Source organism: Ascaphus truei, chromosome 10 (assembly GCF_040206685.1).
Source record: "Ascaphus truei isolate aAscTru1 chromosome 10, aAscTru1.hap1, whole genome shotgun sequence".
NCBI classification, from domain to species: Eukaryota; Metazoa; Chordata; class Amphibia; order Anura; family Ascaphidae; genus Ascaphus; species Ascaphus truei.
Window position 1 is genome coordinate 54846544 of NC_134492.1, and position 23674 is coordinate 54870217.

At 42.7% G+C, this 23674-nt stretch overlaps 1 protein-coding gene and 1 long non-coding RNA gene across 5 annotated transcripts in view; both read right to left on the reverse strand.

Annotated features, from left to right (window-relative positions):
- LOC142503959 (coagulation factor XIII B chain-like) overlaps positions 1 to 23674 on the reverse strand; it is a 129347-nt gene that overhangs the window by 104572 nt on the left and 1101 nt on the right. For 3 of the 4 annotated variants that reach the window (XM_075616972.1, XM_075616971.1, XM_075616969.1), the window contains exon 2: positions 23461 to 23634. The exons of the other annotated variant lie outside the window; for it this stretch is intronic. In XM_075616972.1, the coding sequence (XP_075473087.1) occupies positions 23461 to 23634 (174 nt within the window). The remainder of the gene's footprint in view (positions 1 to 23460; positions 23635 to 23674) is intronic. 4 annotated transcript variants of the gene reach the window in all.
- Positions 17147 to 19146, reverse strand: LOC142503960 (uncharacterized). The gene is made up of 3 exons (XR_012804148.1): positions 19046 to 19146; positions 18206 to 18318; positions 17147 to 17771 (listed from the first exon to the last, which is right to left on the reverse strand). It is a non-coding gene; the product is annotated as an uncharacterized LOC142503960 (long non-coding RNA).

The following is a 23674-nucleotide window of genomic DNA, read 5'->3' on the forward strand; positions in this document are numbered from 1 at the left end:
TTTTGGCCCTGCGGTATATAAAGCTAGGCTGTGGAGACAAAGAAGAACCCAGAATGGGGTCATTACACAGGATATTCCAGTTTTTCTTAATAATATTCTGGATTTGTGTGTTAACTGAGTTATACTCTGTAATAAATGGAATTTTGATTTTATCACCCTCAGTGTTCTCGTCTATTTGTTTGAAATCTTTTTTAGAACCTTTTTGTATAAGGAGGGATTCTCTATCCATTTTACAGACCCTCTCCAACGAACTTATTAAAAGTGCTCTATCATATCCACGTTCTATGAATTTATCCATTAAAACGATGGATTGATTTTCAAAGTCAATTGGTTGACTACAGTTGCGTTTAATTCGCATAAATTGACTGACAGGAATATTGTCTATCCAGGACCGTTTTTGGTTACTGGTTGACAATAGAAAACTGTTTGTATCCACCTTTTTAAAAAAGGTTTTCGTGTTAATATATGAACCAGTTTTAGATTCCAAATGGAGATCCAAGAAATCAATTTCATTTGTGTGAGTCTCAGCAGTGAATTTCAGATTGAAATCATTGGAATTGAGATACGATTTAAATTGATCTAAAATCGTCTCATCCCCCTCCCAGATACATAGAACGTCATCGATATATCTCTGCCAACTAATCACATGGATAGCAAATGGATTATTATTCCAAATGAAGAGATCTTCCCATACTCCCATGTAAATGTTGGCGTAGCTAGGGGCAAAGCGTGTCCCCATAGCTGTGCCACACAACTGGATATAATATTGATCCATGAATAGAAAATAGTTGTGTGACAAGATATATTGAATGGCGTCTACAATGAATTCACAGTTGAGGGGATGCAATTCCTCATCTTTCAATAAAGTTTGTTTAATGGCATCAATACCTTTACTATGTGGGATACACGTATATAATGACTGCACGTCAAATGTTGCCCATCTGTAATTTTCTTTCCATATTTTAGGTTTTAATGAATTAAGAACGGCAGTTGTATCCTTAACATAGGAGGGCAAAATCTTTACATATTTTTGCAAAAAATAGTCCACATATTGGGACAGATTTGCCGTCAGGGAATTGATGCCAGAAATTATCGGTCTGCCAGGTGGATTTTGTAAACTTTTATGAATTTTAGGCAGATGATAATAAACTGGAACTCTTGGGAACTCAACACAAAGAAATTGATATTCTCGTTTTGTGATTACTGTGGACTCCACGGCTTCATCTAATAGAGCTTTTAAATCTGATAAAAAGTCATTGGTAGGATTTTTAGACAACTTGCCATAGTAAATCGAATCGTTTAAAATTCGAAATGCCTCTGTTTCATAGTCTTGTCTATTTTGGACAATGACTCCCCCACCCTTGTCTGCTTGTCTTATAACGATATTTTTATTTTCTTGTAATTCTTTCACAGCTTGGTGTTCTTTGAACGTTAGATTGTGTTTGATGTCGGAGAATTTAAAGTCTTTAACCATTTTAGTGAACTCATTGTTCACAACATTAAAGAATGAATCGATAAAACTGCCTTTACTATGGGCAGGATAAAACCTTGATTGAGGTTTAAAATCAGTGTGTTTGCATAAAGTATCAACTTCATCCTCATTGACTGATATCTGATTGATTTCTAAATTAGGCTGATCGATACCCAGTTTATTCTTAATGAAATGTCTTTTTAACGTCAAGTTTCTAGTGAACTTGTGCAAGTCAGTAAATAATTGAAATCCATTAGGCCCGCTGGATTGCGAAAATTTAAGGCCTTTGTTTAAGACTTGCTCTTGATAAGAAGACAAGGCAATTGAGGATAAATTGAATATGCCATTGGATAGGTTATTACTTTGTGTTATGGAATCTATCGTGATTCTCTTCTTTGCTTGGGATTTACACCCTCCCCTAGTCCCTCTTCGGGTGAATGATGTCTTTTCTGACATCGTATTATCCCTTGGTGTTGTTTCTCCTTTTCGGATTTCCCTCCCTCTGTCGGCCCCAAGTACCGAGACTTGAGGGCCTCCAGAAAAAGGGAACGTGGAGGGGATTGACGGTCAGAGTCTAATCTTGGGGGTGTATTAGCTCGTTTATGATGTTCCTGATGAGTTTCTTTCTGATATGTGTCTCTGTGGTGTGTCTCTCTAGGTTCATATCTATTATTAGAACTATCTCTTCTCTTATTTTGATAATTTTTGTAACTATCTTTTCTTTTATTTTGACTTTGATAATAATTATCATATCTCTTCTTAGGATAATTTGTATGAGATTTTTTCTCCTGGTCATTTTGATAATTTTTATTACTTCCACCTGTTGTCCGGTAGCTACCGGTCCTTTGTTTTTGTTGTTGATCATTTGTTTGTTTTTTGGGGGGATTTTGACCATTATTGGAGATACCTTTTTCTCTATCAAATTTTGCCCAATCTTTCTGTCTTCCATTATCATAGTCATGTTTATCACGGTAAAATTTCTTTTGTTTGTTTAACATAATTTCCTCCGTGGTTGACTCTAAGGTCATTTTGAGTTCGCATTCTAATTTGGAGCAATCCTGATGTATTACCAGGGGTTCCAAAATAAGAATTTTCTTACTAATATCTTTCTCTAATTCAGCAATGCTTTTAGTGCGCTCATAGATAATTAATCTCATTAATTCTCTAGAACATTCTTCCTGTATTCTGTCCCACTCCTTCATGAAGTGAACGTTATCTCTCCCAAATGTGGGATTTTTAGAAAACCGTAACCCACGTGGCACCCTGCCACAATCCAGATATCTTTGGAGCATATTACGATCTAACCATTGTTTGCCTTCAGTTAGCAATAAGTTCTCTAATTGTTTGAAATGAACTTCAATGGAAAGATCAGTAGTATCAACATCAAAGACACTGGATTCATCTTTAAACATGGAGTCAAAAAGGGCTGCCCTTTTTTCTCTACAGCTGGACAATGACCATGCCATAATGAGTTATACTGTGCAATAAAACAAAACAAAAAACAACAATTAAGTGCAGCAGTGGTGAGCAAAAAGTGGTAGAAACAAAGGGTGAACTGCGCTCTGATAATCGTGATTAGTGTTATATTGAGAATATTATTAAGAAAAACTGGAATATCCTGTGTAATGACCCCATTCTGGGTTCTTCTTTGTCTCCACAGCCTAGCTTTATATACCGCAGGGCCAAAAGTCTCAAACACTATTTAGCACCTAGTGATATTGGACCCCCAACTATATCCTCATCTGAGACTTCATGGCTACCAATCAGACCTAGCGGTAACTATAGCTGTGGCAAATGTAAATCTTGTAAAATGCTTAGTTTGGAACGGAAGAAATTTTCTTCACACACTACAAATGAGAGTTTTTTAATAAAAGATTGTATATCCTGTAAATCGACATATGTAGTGTACCTCCTTCAATGTCCATGCGGATACCAATATGTTGGTCGGACAAAACGTTACCTTAGAGTAAGAATCCTGGAGCATGCTAGGAATATAAGATTAGGATTAGAGAATCATAGCGTCTCCAGACACTTTAAGTTAAAACATAATAGTGACGATAGTTGTCTTAGATACATTGGCATTCAAACTGTACCCGCAGGAAGAAGGGGAGGAGATAGAGACAAAATGCTCTCTAAACAAGAGAGTGTTTGGATCTATAAATTACAAACACTGTCCCCGTTAGGACTAAACGAAGAAATTGATGTCTGGTCTTTATATTAAATTATGAGTCTTTATATAAAAAATTTAAAATAAATATTTTAAATTAACTTTCAATTATTTAGAAATGTACAAAATACTTTTAATGGTTTTAAAGTTTTACAATCAATAAGGAATCAGGTTATTTAATAATGTTCTAGTTCTGCAATAATATTTTATCTCTGTGAAAGTGTCAACCTGTCTTTTTCATTATATATCCGTATCTTATACCTACTGTCTTTCAATTCATGCTAGTTTAGAGTTGTTTAACATTGATATGGTTTTAATATTTGTTTCTTTATACTTTTAGTAATTTATCGATTGGATTCCCCTATTCTTAATAAAGTTATATGTATTAGGGGCCCTATCCTTTTAAATTTCCCTCAATTGTTTGAGAGGCTGGACTCAAAATAAACAGCCAATCACAGGAGAGGGTTTTGGTATAAGAAGCGCCCCATTCTAGACCTCCGATATCCCTGACGAAGTACCTTTGAAGTACGAAACGCGTTGGATAAGAGGGCGCATTCTGATACTACTCGCAGTGTGCCAGTACCCTATTTCTGTCACCTGGCCCCATCCCCGTTACTGCAATCTATGCCATTTAACTACTGTGGCTGGTTGAGACTGCAGAGTGATCGGCGCCGCTTGATGACATCATCCGAAGCGCGCTGCAAGCAGACGCCACACGTGCAGACGCACGCCTGAAGCCAGTGACTGAGAGCCTGCTCCTACCGCAAACAGCCACGGTTTACACGTGGAGAGACAGCTATATTCCATCGGACTGCTGTATTCATGCTGAGGGGCTGCTGCCCTGTATCACGGCATCCTGAACGAAACGGGAGAGGAGAAGGGGAGCCATCCGGTGATCTTTACCCACCATCTGTTGCTGACTGGTAACATGTCCAAAACATGTACTGCTAGTAACTATTGAATTTGATGTACGTGCAATACTCACCTGTTTTACCACAATATAATTTTATATACTATACTATGAGGTTTTTTGCGCTGTTTCTTTTGTCTTTGTATCTATAGCTCTGGTCTGTGGAGCCATTCCTTGAATATAGCAGCATATCCTCACCAATTAAGTAACAGGTTTTTATTATATTAATATCACATTAATCTCACAATATAACACTAATCACGATTATCAGAGCGCAGTTCACCCTTTGTTTCTACCACTTTTTGCTCACCACTGCTGCACTTAATTGTTGTTTTTTGTTTTGTTTTATTGCACAGTATAACTCATTATGGCATGGTCATTGTCCAGCTGTAGAGAAAAAAGGGCAGCCCTTTTTGACTCCATGTTTAAAGATGAATCCAGTGTCTTTGATGTTGATACTACTGATCTTTCCATTGAAGTTCATTTCAAACAATTAGAGAACTTATTGCTAACTGAAGGCAAACAATGGTTAGATCGTAATATGCTCCAAAGATATCTGGATTGTGGCAGGGTGCCACGTGGGTTACGGTTTTCTAAAAATCCCACATTTGGGAGAGATAACGTTCACTTCATGAAGGAGTGGGACAGAATACAGGAAGAATGTTCTAGAGAATTAATGAGATTAATTATCTATGAGCGCACTAAAAGCATTGCTGAATTAGAGAAAGATATTAGTAAGAAAATTCTTATTTTGGAACCCCTGGTAATACATCAGGATTGCTCCAAATTAGAATGCGAACTCAAAATGACCTTAGAGTCAACCACGGAGGAAATTATGTTAAACAAACAAAAGAAATTTTACCGTGATAAACATGACTATGATAATGGAAGACAGAAAGATTGGGCAAAATTTGATAGAGAAAAAGGTATCTCCAATAATGGTCAAAATCCCCCCAAAAAACAAACAAATGATCAACAACAAAAACAAAGGACCGGTAGCTACCGGACAACAGGTGGAAGTAATAAAAATTATCAAAATGACCAGGAGAAAAAATCTCATACAAATTATCCTAAGAAGAGATATGATAATTATTATCAAAGTCAAAATAAAAGAAAAGATAGTTACAAAAATTATCAAAATAAGAGAAGAGATAGTTCTAATAATAGATATGAACCTAGAGAGACACACCACAGAGACACATATCAGAAAGAAACTCATCAGGAACATCATAAACGAGCTAATACACCCCCAAGATTAGACTCTGACCGTCAATCCCCTCCACGTTCCCTTTTTCTGGAGGCCCTCAAGTCTCGGTACTTGGGGCCGACAGAGGGAGGGAAATCCGAAAAGGAGAAACAACACCAAGGGATAATACGATGTCAGAAAAGACATCATTCACCCGAAGAGGGACTAGGGGAGGGTGTAAATCCCAAGCAAAGAAGAGAATCACGATAGATTCCATAACACAAAGTAATAACCTATCCAATGGCATATTCAATTTATCCTCAATTGCCTTGTCTTCTTATCAAGAGCAAGTCTTAAACAAAGGCCTTAAATTTTCGCAATCCAGCGGGCCTAATGGATTTCAATTATTTACTGACTTGCACAAGTTCACTAGAAACTTGACGTTAAAAAGACATTTCATTAAGAATAAACTGGGTATCGATCAGCCTAATTTAGAAATCAATCAGATATCAGTCAATGAGGATGAAGTTGATACTTTATGCAAACACACTGATTTTAAACCTCAATCAAGGTTTTATCCTGCCCATAGTAAAGGCAGTTTTATCGATTCATTCTTTAATGTTGTGAACAATGAGTTCACTAAAATGGTTAAAGACTTTAAATTCTCCGACATCAAACACAATCTAACGTTCAAAGAACACCAAGCTGTGAAAGAATTACAAGAAAATAAAAATATCGTTATAAGACAAGCAGACAAGGGTGGGGGAGTCATTGTCCAAAATAGACAAGACTATGAAACAGAGGCATTTCGAATTTTAAACGATTCGATTTACTATGGCAAGTTGTCTAAAAATCCTACCAATGACTTTTTATCAGATTTAAAAGCTCTATTAGATGAAGCCGTGGAGTCCACAGTAATCACAAAACGAGAATATCAATTTCTTTGTGTTGAGTTCCCAAGAGTTCCAGTTTATTATCATCTGCCTAAAATTCATAAAAGTTTACAAAATCCACCTGGCAGACCGATAATTTCTGGCATCAATTCCCTGACGGCAAATCTGTCCCAATATGTGGACTATTTTTTGCAAAAATATGTAAAGATTTTGCCCTCCTATGTTAAGGATACAACTGCCGTTCTTAATTCATTAAAACCTAAAATATGGAAAGAAAATTACAGATGGGCAACATTTGACGTGCAGTCATTATATACGTGTATCCCACATAGTAAAGGTATTGATGCCATTAAACAAACTTTATTGAAAGATGAGGAATTGCATCCCCTCAACTGTGAATTCATTGTAGACGCCATTCAATATATCTTGTCACACAACTATTTTCTATTCATGGATCAATATTATATCCAGTTGTGTGGCACAGCTATGGGGACACGCTTTGCCCCTAGCTACGCCAACATTTACATGGGAGTATGGGAAGATCTCTTCATTTGGAATAATAATCCATTTGCTATCCATGTGATTAGTTGGCAGAGATATATCGATGACGTTCTATGTATCTGGGAGGGGGATGAGACGATTTTAGATCAATTTAAATCGTATCTCAATTCCAATGATTTCAATCTGAAATTCACTGCTGAGACTCACACAAATGAAATTGATTTCTTGGATCTCCATTTGGAATCTAAAACTGGTTCATATATTAACACGAAAACCTTTTTTAAAAAGGTGGATACAAACAGTTTTCTATTGTCAACCAGTAACCACAAACGGTCCTGGATAGACAATATTCCTGTCAGTCAATTTATGCGAATTAAACGCAACTGTAGTCAACAAATTGACTTTGAAAATCAATCCATCGTTTTAATGGATAAATTCATAGAACGTGGATATGATAGAGCACTTTTAATAAGTTCGTTGGAGAGGGTCTGTAAAATGGATAGAGAATCCCTCCTTATACAAAAAGGTTCTAAAAAAGATTTCAAACAAATAGACGAGAACACTGAGGGTGATAAAATCAAAATTCCATTTATTACAGAGTATAACTCAGTTAACACACAAATCCAGAATATTATTAAGAAAAACTGGAATATCCTGTGTAATGACCCCATTCTGGGTTCTTCTTTGTCTCCACAGCCTAGCTTTATATACCGCAGGGCCAAAAGTCTCAAACACTATTTAGCACCTAGTGATATTGGACCCCCAACTATATCCTCATCTGAGACTTCATGGCTACCAATCAGACCTAGCGGTAACTATAGCTGTGGCAAATGTAAATCTTGTAAAATGCTTAGTTTGGAACGGAAGAAATTTTCTTCACACACTACAAATGAGAGTTTTTTAATAAAAGATTGTATATCCTGTAAATCGACATATGTAGTGTACCTCCTTCAATGTCCATGCGGATACCAATATGTTGGTCGGACAAAACGTTACCTTAGAGTAAGAATCCTGGAGCATGCTAGGAATATAAGATTAGGATTAGAGAATCATAGCGTCTCCAGACACTTTAAGTTAAAACATAATAGTGACGATAGTTGTCTTAGATACATTGGCATTCAAACTGTACCCGCAGGAAGAAGGGGAGGAGATAGAGACAAAATGCTCTCTAAACAAGAGAGTGTTTGGATCTATAAATTACAAACACTGTCCCCGTTAGGACTAAACGAAGAAATTGATGTCTGGTCTTTATATTAAATTATGAGTCTTTATATAAAAAATTTAAAATAAATATTTTAAATTAACTTTCAATTATTTAGAAATGTACAAAATACTTTTAATGGTTTTAAAGTTTTACAATCAATAAGGAATCAGGTTATTTAATAATGTTCTAGTTCTGCAATAATATTTTATCTCTGTGAAAGTGTCAACCTGTCTTTTTCATTATATATCCGTATCTTATACCTACTGTCTTTCAATTCATGCTAGTTTAGAGTTGTTTAACATTGATATGGTTTTAATATTTGTTTCTTTATACTTTTAGTAATTTATCGATTGGATTCCCCTATTCTTAATAAAGTTATATGTATTAGGGGCCCTATCCTTTTAAATTTCCCTCAATTGTTTGAGAGGCTGGACTCAAAATAAACAGCCAATCACAGGAGAGGGTTTTGGTATAAGAAGCGCCCCATTCTAGACCTCCGATATCCCTGACGAAGTACCTTTGAAGTACGAAACGCGTTGGATAAGAGGGCGCATTCTGATACTACTCGCAGTGTGCCAGTACCCTATTTCTGTCACCTGGCCCCATCCCCGTTACTGCAATCTATGCCATTTAACTACTGTGGCTGGTTGAGACTGCAGAGTGATCGGCGCCGCTTGATGACATCATCCGAAGCGCGCTGCAAGCAGACGCCACACGTGCAGACGCACGCCTGAAGCCAGTGACTGAGAGCCTGCTCCTACCGCAAACAGCCACGGTTTACACGTGGAGAGACAGCTATATTCCATCGGACTGCTGTATTCATGCTGAGGGGCTGCTGCCCTGTATCACGGCATCCTGAACGAAACGGGAGAGGAGAAGGGGAGCCATCCGGTGATCTTTACCCACCATCTGTTGCTGACTGGTAACATGTCCAAAACATGTACTGCTAGTAACTATTGAATTTGATGTACGTGCAATACTCACCTGTTTTACCACAATATAATTTTATATACTATACTATGAGGTTTTTTGCGCTGTTTCTTTTGTCTTTGTATCTATAGCTCTGGTCTGTGGAGCCATTCCTTGAATATAGCAGCATATCCTCACCAATTAAGTAACAGGTTTTTATTATATTAATATCACATTAATCTCACAATATAACACTAATCACGATTATCAGAGCGCAGTTCACCCTTTGTTTCTACCACTTTTTGCTCACCACTGCTGCACTTAATTGTTGTTTTTTGTTTTGTTTTATTGCACAGTATAACTCATTATGGCATGGTCATTGTCCAGCTGTAGAGAAAAAAGGGCAGCCCTTTTTGACTCCATGTTTAAAGATGAATCCAGTGTCTTTGATGTTGATACTACTGATCTTTCCATTGAAGTTCATTTCAAACAATTAGAGAACTTATTGCTAACTGAAGGCAAACAATGGTTAGATCGTAATATGCTCCAAAGATATCTGGATTGTGGCAGGGTGCCACGTGGGTTACGGTTTTCTAAAAATCCCACATTTGGGAGAGATAACGTTCACTTCATGAAGGAGTGGGACAGAATACAGGAAGAATGTTCTAGAGAATTAATGAGATTAATTATCTATGAGCGCACTAAAAGCATTGCTGAATTAGAGAAAGATATTAGTAAGAAAATTCTTATTTTGGAACCCCTGGTAATACATCAGGATTGCTCCAAATTAGAATGCGAACTCAAAATGACCTTAGAGTCAACCACGGAGGAAATTATGTTAAACAAACAAAAGAAATTTTACCGTGATAAACATGACTATGATAATGGAAGACAGAAAGATTGGGCAAAATTTGATAGAGAAAAAGGTATCTCCAATAATGGTCAAAATCCCCCCAAAAAACAAACAAATGATCAACAACAAAAACAAAGGACCGGTAGCTACCGGACAACAGGTGGAAGTAATAAAAATTATCAAAATGACCAGGAGAAAAAATCTCATACAAATTATCCTAAGAAGAGATATGATAATTATTATCAAAGTCAAAATACCTTACCTCTATACTCCCTGGACTCGGCTAACGGATACTGACAATGCGGCTCTCTCCTCTCCCAGACCATTGGCTTACGGACACGACTACTCTACCATCTCTAACCCAGGATCCGGCAAGTACCCGACTAACCCAGTCCGCTACGCTCAATACCACACTCCGGGCACGCCCCGCTGCTGTGGGTGTGTTGTATCTCGCCTTCCCACCTCAGTACCGGGGTCTTGTCAGGTTTGCGGGCAGCATGAGCATTACAGATGGGTAATACAGACACTGTATATCGCTTCGTGGCAAAGTAGCCAGTTGTACAGTGATTTTTTCTTCAGTACATTGGATACGGCAGTGCATTGTGTGCGGGATGCCGCTGTGATCTACAAGCACTGGGAACCTAAAGTTGAAAGCCACGAGGAGAAGAACAAACAAACTGACGCCAAACTGAAGTGTGCTGGTTACATAAAACTAGGACGGGCAGGAGGCAAGTGGTTCTTATCTGCTTATAATATCTGCTTTTCAGGAGGGGTTTTGCTGTATCAACATCATTCTGGGACTGGCACTGCCGAAGGCAATAATTTATTTAATATATTATGCATACTTTAGTGTGGCGAGAGGAGGTAACCAGGCTCTCTAATTAAGGTCATGCCCTTTTGGTTACCCTTAATCCGTGTATAAGGGTCCCAGAGAGTCAGCTCTTGGACCCAGTAACATTGAATCACTGTATTATACTGTATATACAGCTGCAGCTCCGTTATTCGAACAAATCACAGCACCGATTTCGTGTACTCTGCTGTACTCTACGTGGCATGAAAGCGGCCAATCGCCCCAGGCACCCGCGTTTATCACGGATGCTTTGTTTGAATTTCATGGATTCTGTTTCTTTGGTTGCAATGAAATGAATGAATTGCAATGTGTACAGTACTGTGCTACTGTGTCAATTTCAGGTGTTTAAAAACCAAAGCAATTTTCTGCACTCGCTGCACTCGCGTCTTAAGGCAGGAAGGTTGGAAGAGATCACTCGCCATGACATGTGTATTCCAATGTATACACCGCGTGAAGTGTTCGAATAACGGCCGCTGCAGCTGTATTAAAAACATTTTTTGTGTTTTTCCCTTTCCGGGCATGCAATCAAGCAGGGGTTGCTAGGGTATGAGTTTCAAAGGGGGGTTTGCAGAGGAACTGTTGGCAGAATGTGCCTAGGAGGTTGGGGTCCGGAGTTGTTGGTTCCCCCATAAATGTACCCGAGAATCATGGCTGCTTCTCGGATACATGTAGGTACATTGTCCCGGCAATTCCTCCCTTCGAAAACGTAAGCGCGACTCACCACTAGGGTACCCTGCTTTAGCAAAGCCCAGAAAGGAGAATGAGGCAAAGGGATGAAACATGTATTCCTTTAGCTGAGAGAATCCCTAGGTTAAGTGGGGTAATGTGCTTTTTACTTTCGGAACGATGTCCAAACAGGCTACCTGAGCTAACCCATAGGCGCCGGTAAGTCGGCTGGACATCGGAGTTCAAAGCAAACAGAGGATGCCTAGAGGTGTGAATAGCATTTGGTCAGCGGGGAATGGCGAAGTACCAGGTCTGGAGATCAATGGCAGTCCTCCGGGGTGCCACTTGTTCTGCCAGACCTGGTGGAGCCTGCCTAGCAGGTGGCATTGAGATAGCCAGGGAGAGAGGTGGCAGGTGCCACTCGTTGATTGGCTGCTCAGTTTTGTGAATGAAACTGAAAATACTATAAGAATCGATGAGACAGTCAGATTGTCTCTCCCGGTAGTAAGAGCGCGGGCGGGCTTTACAAAGTTGCGTCTGTGCGAATAGCAGAGCAACTGGCTTCGATTTTGAGTCTGAAAAGCCAGCCTGCCAGAGTCTAAGTCCAGATTTTTGGGACAAAGTTCTCAGAAATGAACATAAAGGTTGCGGCTGGGATTTTATGATGATTTGAGTTCCAGGACTTTGGACTAGCTCGCGGTCAGGAGGAACTAAGTTCTCAAAACAGAACCTAGCGGTGGCGTTAGGAATTTTATGACAATTTTGGTTCCAGGAGATTCCAGTCTAAGTCCCGGTCAGGGTATGACTCTCCCATAGAGTTCCCTGCACTCTTTTTGTCTGTATTTTGTGTATCATTGTGTGTAAGTGAATTTATGCCGAATAAACTACAATTTATTTCATTATCTTGTTTTGCTCAATGAATGATTCTGGTAAAAAGGGGAAAATAACCTTGTCTCCCGTGACAGGCTTATTTACGGTGGTAGTGGTGGGATCATTGAACTTTATGCTATAAAGTTTTGCAGGGATTAATAGCATAAAGAGGAACTCGTAGATTGCGAGCTCTCAAAACAAGTAGTGACTTACACATGTTACACAAAGCAGGAAAAGTGCAGGTTCTCTCTTGTCACTTTAAGTTTAGTGCCACCAGGCAAAGATGTACAGATGATCAGGTCGGTACTGGACTTGGGATCTTCCCAGAATCGTAACCCAGTGTGAGGGATATTGGCTACCGACCGCTGGTCGAGCAAAGACTCAGCTGGAGGAGGATCTCGTTCGACATGAAGTGGGCATAGCTTCACCTGCTGATGCAGGGGCAACCGTTCCAGTCAGGGTCCAGGAGGATCTTCCAGCCCTGAAGGAAGTGGAGAGGGAGGAGGAGAACAGGGAAGAAGAGGACCCAGAGACAGAGCGTAAACCTGGGAGGGCAGCCGTAGTAGCCCCAATTGCTACCGGTCTCCCTACCATGGATCTTACATCTCCTTTACATTTGAGGATAGGGGGTCACCTTTGAGCAGAGGCTGCAGTTGATTGTAGCTTCTCAAGGTGTGCAGCCCCCAAGACCCCGGTGGGACCCTGACCAACCTCCACTGCCAAGGGTGTCACACTACAGCTTCAGCAAGTTTGTAGATGGCACTGACGACAGTGATGGATTTCTCAAAGTGTGTGAGGATCAGTGTCTCCGGTTCCGTGTGCAAGAATAGGACTGGGTATTGCGTTTATCTCCGCTATTTACCGGGATAGCCCTGCAGACCTTCCAGGGGATCCCGTCAGCGGACAGCAATGACTAGCAACATGTGAAGGCTTTGTTACTGTGATAGTATGCCCTCACTCCAGAGGTATACCAGGGCATGTTTAGGTCTGGGGACAAGACCGTCCAGGAAACTTGCATGATATTTGCTGCCCGACTCATCCAGCATGGCACTCAGTGGGTGGAAGGATGCAAAGCCACCTAGTACAGCAACTTACTGGACTTAATGTTCAAGGAGCAGATTTTACAGCAGTGCCAGCCTGAGGTGAGTGATTGGGTGTTTCACCGTAAGCCCGGTACTTGTCAGGATGCAGCCAGCCTGAATGATGAATTTGTCACCAGCCGTGCGCTGTCGGACAGGAAGGTACCTGCCCAGAAAGAGCCAATCCGTCTCGGGCACCCAAGGGCACTGAATTCAATATCAGTGCTCCACAGGGGACGCCCAAAGAATCTGCAGCAGGGAGTACATCCAAGTCTGCAGAATTCATGCACGAGAAGCGGCACTACCAGTGCAATCGGAGTGGACACTTCAGGCCAGATTGTCCTGAGCGGTGCCACTCCAGCAATGCATTCCAGTTGCCAACCCAGTCGCCTTCGTGGGACTGTCACTCACAGTGGAGCACTGTGCAGCCGTCCAGCAAGTACAGAAGTAGACCCAGATGGCGATTTCTATCCTCTCCAGAAGTGGCACAGCAGAGGAGGCAGATGGGCATCATGTTGCGGCTGTTGGGCTGCCTTACAACGATGTGAGGATAAAGCATTTGCGGCCAGTGACCATCGGAGCTAGTCAGGCAGTCGGCCTGATTGACTCTGGTGCCACTGTCACTCTGGTGATACCTGATATGGTCAATCCAGAAGATCTGTTCCCTGGCACAGGGATGCAGGTAACCATGCCAGACGGGGGACCTAGGTCAATCCAGGTCGCTCGGGTGTTCCTTGACTGGGGTGCCGGTCGAGGTATGAGAGATTTAGGTGTTTTGCCTGGGTTGGATACTCAGGTGCTACTCGGTAATGACCTAGGGCACCTCATCTGCTTTTTGCAGAAAATAATGCTCCGGTAGCAGCCAGCACCAGGAGTGAAAGCAGGGCACTTGCTCTGGCAGGGGAGCCTTTGGTACCACTGCCCACTGAGGATGTCACCATCCCCCTGCATTTGGGACCAACAGATCCAGAGGTCCCTGCAGAGTCCAGTACCCCCAGCCTGTGGCAATGCTCCCCAGCTACAGGATGGACGTCCGGCAAGCGGCTGTACTCCAGGATAGAGCAGACAGCAGCCGTGCATTAGGTCTAGGCAAAGATACAGCCAGCAGTCCCCAAAGTTTTGCTTTTGCACCCAGGGGTCCCAGGCAATCAGCAGGCAGTTGGCCTGGGGGTCCCCTGCAACAAGGTAACCCAAGGGCAGCCTGATAGGGTCTGCCCAGGACACCTGTACCCACAGACGGGGATGCCAGGGAAGTTACCTGGTGAGGATGCTTTTGTTATCCCAGTCACAGAGATCCAAGAGCGGCAATTGCCCAGGCAGAGGTGAAGTCGGCACCGATGCCCACCAAGGTGGTTTATGCTCTCCAGATTTTGGAGCCCACACCACAGATAATCGCTATTCTACCTTTGGAGCCCCACATCCAGACAACCTCGAAGGGATCAGGCAGGTATGTCAGACCATGCCCAATCAGTGTCCCCATGTATGTGATGCTCCTCATTGTGACTTCTGCTTAGACTGTGTGACATTACCAAGCTCTGCGAAGGTTACCAGAAGATGGTGCAAGAATATGCCAATCTGCTTGGGGTCCATAGTAGGTGTTTGGCTGGGAACCAGCCGCATGTGCTCCAGCTTGTGCAGAGGCAGCAAGCGACCAGGTAGTGGTCCCTTGGAAGTATAGAGAAGGCTCTGTGGAGCAGGGGGAGACAGCTTCCAAGCTCGCAGCTCCCTCTGGGAGTGGAATTGAGAGGTGTCAGGGAGACAGAGGGTCACTGTTATGGATGATCCAAGCGGAACCCAGAGACTGATCGCCCGGTAGACCCCGGGTTCAGCAGCTCTTCCATCAGACTGAGTTCAGTGTCTTGATGAAGAGGGAAAGGTTAGCCATGGAGATCAGGGACATTCAGCAGTACTATAGGGATTTAGTGACCCGCTACAATGTGCTGACAGACCCCCTGACTAAGATGACCGACCAGAGGGCATGGGTGCATGCAACCTGGTCCCCAGAGGATGGACCGGCAGGTCAAGAGCTACGATCCTGCATTGCTGCAGTCCCACCCCCTACAGCCTTTTGTGACCCAGTGGTTAGTGTCCCAAACCCAAGCGGTGGATACCTCGGGTGGTGGGGCAAGTGTGTTGCTACACCGGATCAGTGCCCTGATGGACGTGGACAATGGAGGGGGCAAGGAAGTCCAACATGCTGGAGGACTGTACCAGCCAGAAAGACTGTGTCCTACCCCGACAACCTCAACTTTTTTCACGCTCAGCAAGCCACCTGATATGGTTACTGTCCTGGAGCCTTCATCTTGAGGGGGAGGTGTGACAGGAGGGGGTAACCAGGCTCTCTAATAAAGGTCAAGCCCGTTTTGTTTTCCCCTGATCTGTGTGTAAGGGCCCCAGAGAGTCAGCTCTTTGACCCAGTAACAACAGTAACCCCTGTTTTAAAAGAAATACGCACCCTGCCTTTATTATTGATCTCTGGTATGTTTTGAATAGCAAAATGTTTTTTTGGTGTGAGGTGCTAATCGTCCTACTTGTAACAGGCAGATTTATTACGGGGATGGCCATGTGACTGCTTAGATGTATACATGTTAAAACAACTAAGGGAGGCATTAGCAGTGTTTGGCATTAGCATCTCAAGAGTGATGCATCTTTAAGTGAGAATATATAGTTAGATTATAGTTTGACTAGAGGTGGACTGGGGACTGGATCTACTGCAAACTCTTCTACACAACGGCAACAAATGGTGAGCTACTCTGACCACACTATGATCCCATGCTTGTTAGCCTGCACACTTAACCCCCCCCCCCCATTTTACACCTTATTTTACTGCAGCCTCTCCCAACACTGACAGCACACAAGTGCCCTAACCCCCTGTCACTCAACCCTCACCCCACTCAACCACCTGAAAACCCTGAATATGCCCTAGCATTGCAATGCAGCAAAAAACTTTTATGAAGAAAAGGCACACCTCTGCTGTTTAGTCTGCACACACTCACTTGGCTCACAACAGCTTCATGCAAAATTACCTACCTCTGTGATAATGAACCAGCTATGTATCTCAACTTTGTTCTTTCTTGTGGCCTCATGGAAATGTTACTCTCTGTATCCACTACAAACTCCTCCCTCCTGGCCCAAACCAAACATCACCATACACCCTGGATTACTCAAAAGCCTTGCATTATCTACTGAATGTTGGTGGATAACTCTGGAAACCAGCACACCAACCACCGCACACTCTAATGGTAAGCATCACAAATTTACAACTTGCAAACAAATACTCAAATTTCTACTATTACTATTACTCTCTTTAGCAGGTGATATTGAACTTAACCCAGGCCCTCCATTTTCAACCCTGTACCATACCCCTGAGAATTCCCCCTTCAAATTCCAAAAAGGTTTATTTGTCGCCCATATAAATATCCAGAGCCTGCTGCCCAAACTGGATGAACTAAGGGCATGGTGCCTTATGCATAAACCCAAAGCCATTGTTCTCACAGAAACATGGCTAACCCCTAAAAACCCTCAATGCAAATACCACCATTCAGAGATACTCCATTTCCAGAAAAGATAGGTCAAAGAGAGGAGGAGAGGTTTTATTTTATATTGCAGACGCCTTACAATTTACACTGTTAAATTGCCACCCATGCCCACCCTCTTTTGAAATCTGTCACAGGTGCTCACCACAAACCAGGACCGGACCGCGAGGCTGAGGTGGGGTTATGAAAACACCGATCTATGCCGCGAAGCCGGGTCTGGGTTGCGCAGCTCGTGGTTGTGGCAAGCCGGGTCTGGGCAGCAGAGGGTAGGATCGTAGGAGGTACTTGCCGTATCAGGGTTGGAGATGTCGAGAGTGTCATGGTTGTGCTCGCCACAAACCTGGGTTGGACCGCGTGGCTGAGGTGGGGTTGTATAAGCACCGACCTTAGACCGCGGAAGCTGATACGGATTGCGCAGTTCGTAGTCGTACATAGCAGGGTCGGGACTGGAGAAGGCAGCATCGTCAGTGGACTAGCCAGGGCCAGGATCGGAGACATCAGGGTAAACGTCGTTCAAGCAGGAGTTCGACAACAGGTAGTCAGGAGTTCCCCGCTTCAGCTTAGGAGCATGAGCGCGGGAGTGGCCTCTGCACGTGCGCCGACCATGGCCCATGGTACTGGTCTCAGGAAGGGATAGGCAGACTTCAGTGCTTCAGCGCAAGAGTCCTGAGCGAGCCTGTGCAAGGAGAGAGAGAGCAACAGACCTCAGGACTCGTAGATCGGCCTCTGCTAAGGGAAGGGCAGCAGGCTTTGGGAAACAGGAAGCTGAAGTACGCTGGGGATCCAACGCTTCAGCACAGGAACTAGGAACAAGAACTAGGAAAATAACAGAGTTAGTAACGAGATAACAAGCGAGGGGCTTGTGGCAGAACACTTGGTGACATCCAGGAAGGACTATGCTCGGCAGAGAAGGATTGTGGGGATGCAGTACTTAAAGGCCAGCGGGCCAATCCCTGGAGGAGGGTGTGAGGGCATTGCTCTAATGAGTGAGTACAAGGCTAGGTTGCAGTGGTAGCTTGCACAGCTGCAGTAGAAACCAGGGGGAGTGTTCCAGGGCTGCACATGTCTGTAAGGCAAGGTAAACAGTAAACTGAGGTGTGGATTCCTTACAGAGAGTAGTCGGAGTCTGAAGCCAGGGTCGTGGGTAGGAGAGAGTAGAAGTCCGATGAGAGAGCCGAGTCCAAGGGTGCCAGAGGTCAGGAGTCCGGATACAATGCTGGGATCTAAGTACAAGGAGAAAAGACGAATGCAACGAAGTGGCTTGTAGCAAGCACAACTAAGAACTAACTATGCTCATCAATCAGCCTCGGGTTGATTGAACTAAATAGCAGTAAGGAGCCAATGGGGAAGAAAGGAGGTGAAGTCACAGGTAAGTATACTACTGATAGGCCGAGGCTGGGTGCAGGACAAGTGTTGAGGATTCCGAGCGATGAGTAAGTGCAACCATATATATGCGTGCGCGTACCCGCGACTGGGACACAGATCTGGAGCGGCTGCCAGGAATAGCTGGTGTGCGTGGCGGTCCACCTCGGCGGCGCATGCAGCCCGCAGCTCGAGCACCGATCACCACTCATCAGGGGGTGGAAATTTGGGCACGGCGTTCACGTGCCCCCGCGACGGGAAGTGCCGGCATACAAGGAGCGCGGGGGGAGAGAGGCACCTCGGAAGGTAAGGGACGCGGTGCTCTTACAAAATCCTAGTTGGCAAAATTTGCCTCCCATTTTCTAAGCCTATCCTGGTTGCTGGTATCTACCGCCCCCTAAAGCCCTTTCCAGTCCCTGACGGATATCAACCAGTTTCTTGGCTCCATTTCCTCTCTGAATAGGAAGAGTGACCTGCTAGTTCGTGGGGATTTAAACTACAATTGGCTCAACCCTAAAAACCACAAAATCCAGATACAACTCGTCACTTAATCTAACGCAACTCATTTCCCAACCCACACGGACAAACCTGAAATCTCACAACCATTCCTTGGTAGACTGGATTCTCTCCTCTAATTCCAGCAGAATCCAATCCTCTTGCATCCTTCCTGACATTTTCATTGACCATGCAATAGTGTACTGTGTAAAGAAAATTAAACCATTCAATCAAGCCCTTAAGATCTCCTCACTAGAACATTTAGAAACTTTAACCCACAACAGTTTCTGGCTGAAGTTACCAACTGCCCTTGGTACAGAATTGACTTAATTCCCGACCCTGATTCTGCGCTTGTCTAATTTCAATCCGAGTTCTTTAAACTCTGTGATGCCCATGCTCCACTACACAGAATAAGAGTACGAGGAGCCCACCTTCTGTGGGTTACAACTGACCTTATAGCGCTCTACCATTTCAGGGATGCTTTGTGAAAAAGCTACAAAGTAACTGGCACTACCATGGATCTTAATAACTACAGATGCCTGTGGAATATGCGCACAGGGCAAACAACACATGCAAAAGCACAATATTACTCTGACAATCTCCACCAAAATACAACAACCCCAGCTAACTTCTAAAAGGTTATCAACAATATATTCCAGCCTTCTAGTCGTCAACAACCAAGTAATATCACTTAGGAGGATATTACTCTGACAAACCCCACCGATATTGCAAATGCATTCAATGATTACTTTGTGGGGTGTGCTACTAACTTATTAGCGAAACGCAACCCAAACCACAACATGAACCTCATTCTGAGAGTACCCCTATAGCCCCACCGTCTCCCAACACTGCTCACAATTTTACATTTGTCCCAGTATCCGAAGAGGAGATTACACAAGCACTCCTCAAACTAAAACTAAGCAGCCATTTCCAAACCAATTGCTTCCATAGTCAATGCTATTCTGTCTGCTGGCCATAACCCTAAGACCTGGAAAACTGGCAGAGTTGTCCCAATCTTCAAAAGTGGGACCAAAAACACTGTCTCAAACTACAGGCCAATCTCTCTAATCCCAATACTATACAAAGTCATGGAAAAATGTGTTCACTCCCAATTAAGCGATTAATATTCCAAGACAAATTTCCCAAGCCAATTCCAATCTGGATTTTGCCCCAAACACTCCATTGTAACATCCCTGCTAAAAGTTTGCAATGAAATTCAGTGTGGAATGGAACTGGGACAACTCACTGGTGCAATATTCCTAGATGTTGTAAATGCTTTTGATACTGTTGATCATGTTATCTTGCTTTACAAACTCCAGCGCTCTGGAATAGGGAAGCATGCTTTAAACTGGTTTCAGTTGTACCTATCAGGTAGATCCCAACATGTGTCCATCTCAGGCTCTAACTCCAACACACTGGATATCACCTGTGGTGTCCCACAAGGCTTTGTTCTGGGGACCCTACTCTTCTCAGTGTTCATCAATGATCTTCAAACAGCTTGTAAGGGAGCTTCAATACACATGTATGCAGATGACATAATCTTACATGTACAAAGCCCTAGCCTCTCCGACCTTGAACACATACTTCAATCTTACTTTTTGGGACTTGAAAATTGTATTTCCCAAAACAAACTGTTTTTAAACACTGACAAGATTGTAACAACGGTATTTGGGATCAAGGCTACATTTTTAAAGCTTCCAATGACTGAGCTCCAGATAAGAACCAATGATAACACTACCCTAACTCCTGTTACTAGTTTTAAATACTTGGGCATATGGTTTGACTCCGATTTAACATTTGAGATGCTCATTGACACCCTGACATCCAAAACCTATGCCAAACTAGGTATACTTTACAGGAACAAATCCTCTCTAAGTCTGCTGGTCAGAAAGCGTATCGCACAGCAGATGCTAATGCCAATTGTCGACTATGGAGACAAACACTGGCGACACACTTTATTCGAGCTCGGCTAGTCCCACGAATTCGGGTATACCCGGGTGTATTGAGGTTTGTGACTGTTTTCTGCCCGAGTGCATTGAGGTATTTTCCAAGCAGGGATTGAAGCATTTTATTCCCGCTGGCTGCAATACTGCACAGTATATATATATATACTGCATTACAATTCATGAATTTATGCCATCTGGTAGACACGCGAAGCATTGCAGCCTATTAAATCCTAATCATTATCATTTAACAGATCAGCCGCCCGTCAGCCAGGCATGAACCCAGGCTGGGAAGGCAAACACAACGGGGCTTGTCAGAGGTGAGGAGCGGCGCATTCCAGGTATCTGCCAGGTACATACTGGGTATTTGCTCGAATAAAGTGTGTCGGTGCAGTAGTATATGGTTCGGCACCCCAAACCCACCTTTGCAAACTTGATAACCTCTACAATTCAATATGCCATTTTGTTCTCCAATGCAACTACACCACACATCACTGCAAAATACTCAAAGAACTAGATTGGTCATCACTTGAGTCTAGGCGCAAAGTTCATCTTTCCTGTCTTGGCTTCAAATTCTTTCTGGGCAAGCTACCCAGCTACCTGAACAAGCTCCTCACCCCTATCACACCCCTGTTACATGCAGCACTTATCATCTAAGATCAGACTCCAAAAGACTGTTCACAGTCGCAATGTTCAGCAAAGTATCTGGCCGCTCCTCCTTCTCTTACTGAATTCCTTGTGTGGAGCATGCGCTCCAATGCCGGGTCTGTTAAAGGTACAAAAACACCATAGGGGGTAATAATTGAGTAAAGAATCCTGCGGTATGGTATCCTTAATGGGGACCTATATTCCCTGAAGGAACTGAGTAAAGGAGCAAACTCCCTGCGCAGAACCTCATTGGTATGGGCCCTGGAACATTATTACACCACATTGCATGTCATTTGAATAGAATAAAGTCTCTTACTCACATCTCTGGAGCATCCCCAATCCAAATTGGTGTATGGAGCGTGCTGCAACTTATGCATTATAAAACTGATAGTAGTAGATATGTTCCACATAAAAAAAATGTGTTCTGCCTAACCACTTCATCTAATATAAACAAACTGATAATTTGAGTTTGATATTGAGAGATACAATCCCCTATACTGATTATCTATATCCAACAAGGGATTTCATTTCACTGCATTTATATCTCCGAAAGGACGACCTCTCAACCACATATGTATATTTAGGCAGTAGTCATAGGACCAAGACTATAGGAGACACTATTCTCCTATTATTGATATCTACACTTACAGTTACTTTTTTGATACGACTATATGTACCAACCACCAATTATACATGGATTTCAACACTGAGGGACTTCATCTATAGGTATACATCCTTTCCTCTTTAGGACATATATCTATTTTTATTATTAGATTAAGAATATTAATAAAATTCATTTTTTAACTGTTGAATACCCAGCTGTACTTGACCTTGTTATTATATAAAATCGGTCTGCAGTGCGCCATCAATAGGGATCCTTTTTAGTGTACTTTGTCTATTAAGTACACTTACCTAGTAATGAAACTGAAATTACTATAAGAATTGATGAGCCAATCAGATTGTCTCTCTCCGGTAGTAAGAGCGCGGGCGGGCTTTTCAAAGATGCTTCTGTGCGAATAGCAGAGCAACCGGCTTCGATTTTGAGTCTGAAAAGCCCGCCCGCCAGAGTCTAAGTCCAGATTTTTTGGACCAAGTTCTCAGAAATGAACAGGGGTCGTGGCTGGGATTTTATGATGATTTGAGTTCCAGGAGTTTGGACTAACTTGCGGTCAGGAGGGACCAAGTTCTCAGAACAGAAGTTAGCGGTGGCGTTAGGAATTTTATGCTGATTTCGGTTTCTGTAAATTCCGGGCTGTCTCGGACAGGGTAAAACTCTCCCATAGAGTTCCCTGCACCCAGGAAAGTCTAGTTTTCGAACCCAGTCCCAAAGTAAATGTGTCTTTTTGTCTGTATTTTGTGTTAGAAAATTTATGCCGCATAAACTAAAATTTATTTCATTACCTTGTTTTGCTCAATGAATGATCCTGGTTAAAAGGTGTAAATAGAAGAGTACAAAAAGTAACATGGAAAACAGCCAAAAAGAGAACTACCTTCTACGGCGGGAAACGCGTCAAAGTGTTTTCCCAGTTTCCTTAAGGGCACTATGTGCTAATAAATTTTTATTATTTTTGACTTTTGATCCTGCCTCCAGTTCTCTTTTTGGCTGTGCTCCATGTTACTTTTTGTAATCTTCTGGATATGGCTCGACGGGACGCACGCAAGGATTAATGAAAATTGAAAAGCAGTGGTACCGTGAGTACAGTTTTTCTCATTCTCTGGCTATCTTGCCTTTGGGAGCTGGTTCCAGCATCAAACGTTTATATTGTGAACGTCATCCTGCTATATACTAAGGATTATATCTACAGCATTGCCTTATAATGGCTTGATTAAGGATAACCCGCAGCACTACCTGGAGATTAATTTCGCCTTAAATTTAAAAAGGTGTAAGTAACCTGGTCTCCCATGACATTTAGTTACTTTCACATGTTGGCAGCTCAGGGTCCCATCCATATGAGTAACACTGGCTGAATTTTGAACCTCTCAACTTGTATCCTTCTGCGCAAACCGATTCCACAACATCATTAAGTTTGTAGACCCTTTTGAAAGGCCAGTATTGAATGGTGTCATCTTTAGATACTGGACATGTGGCTCCTAAAATAATAACAGTAATAAAATCACCATACACAGTCCA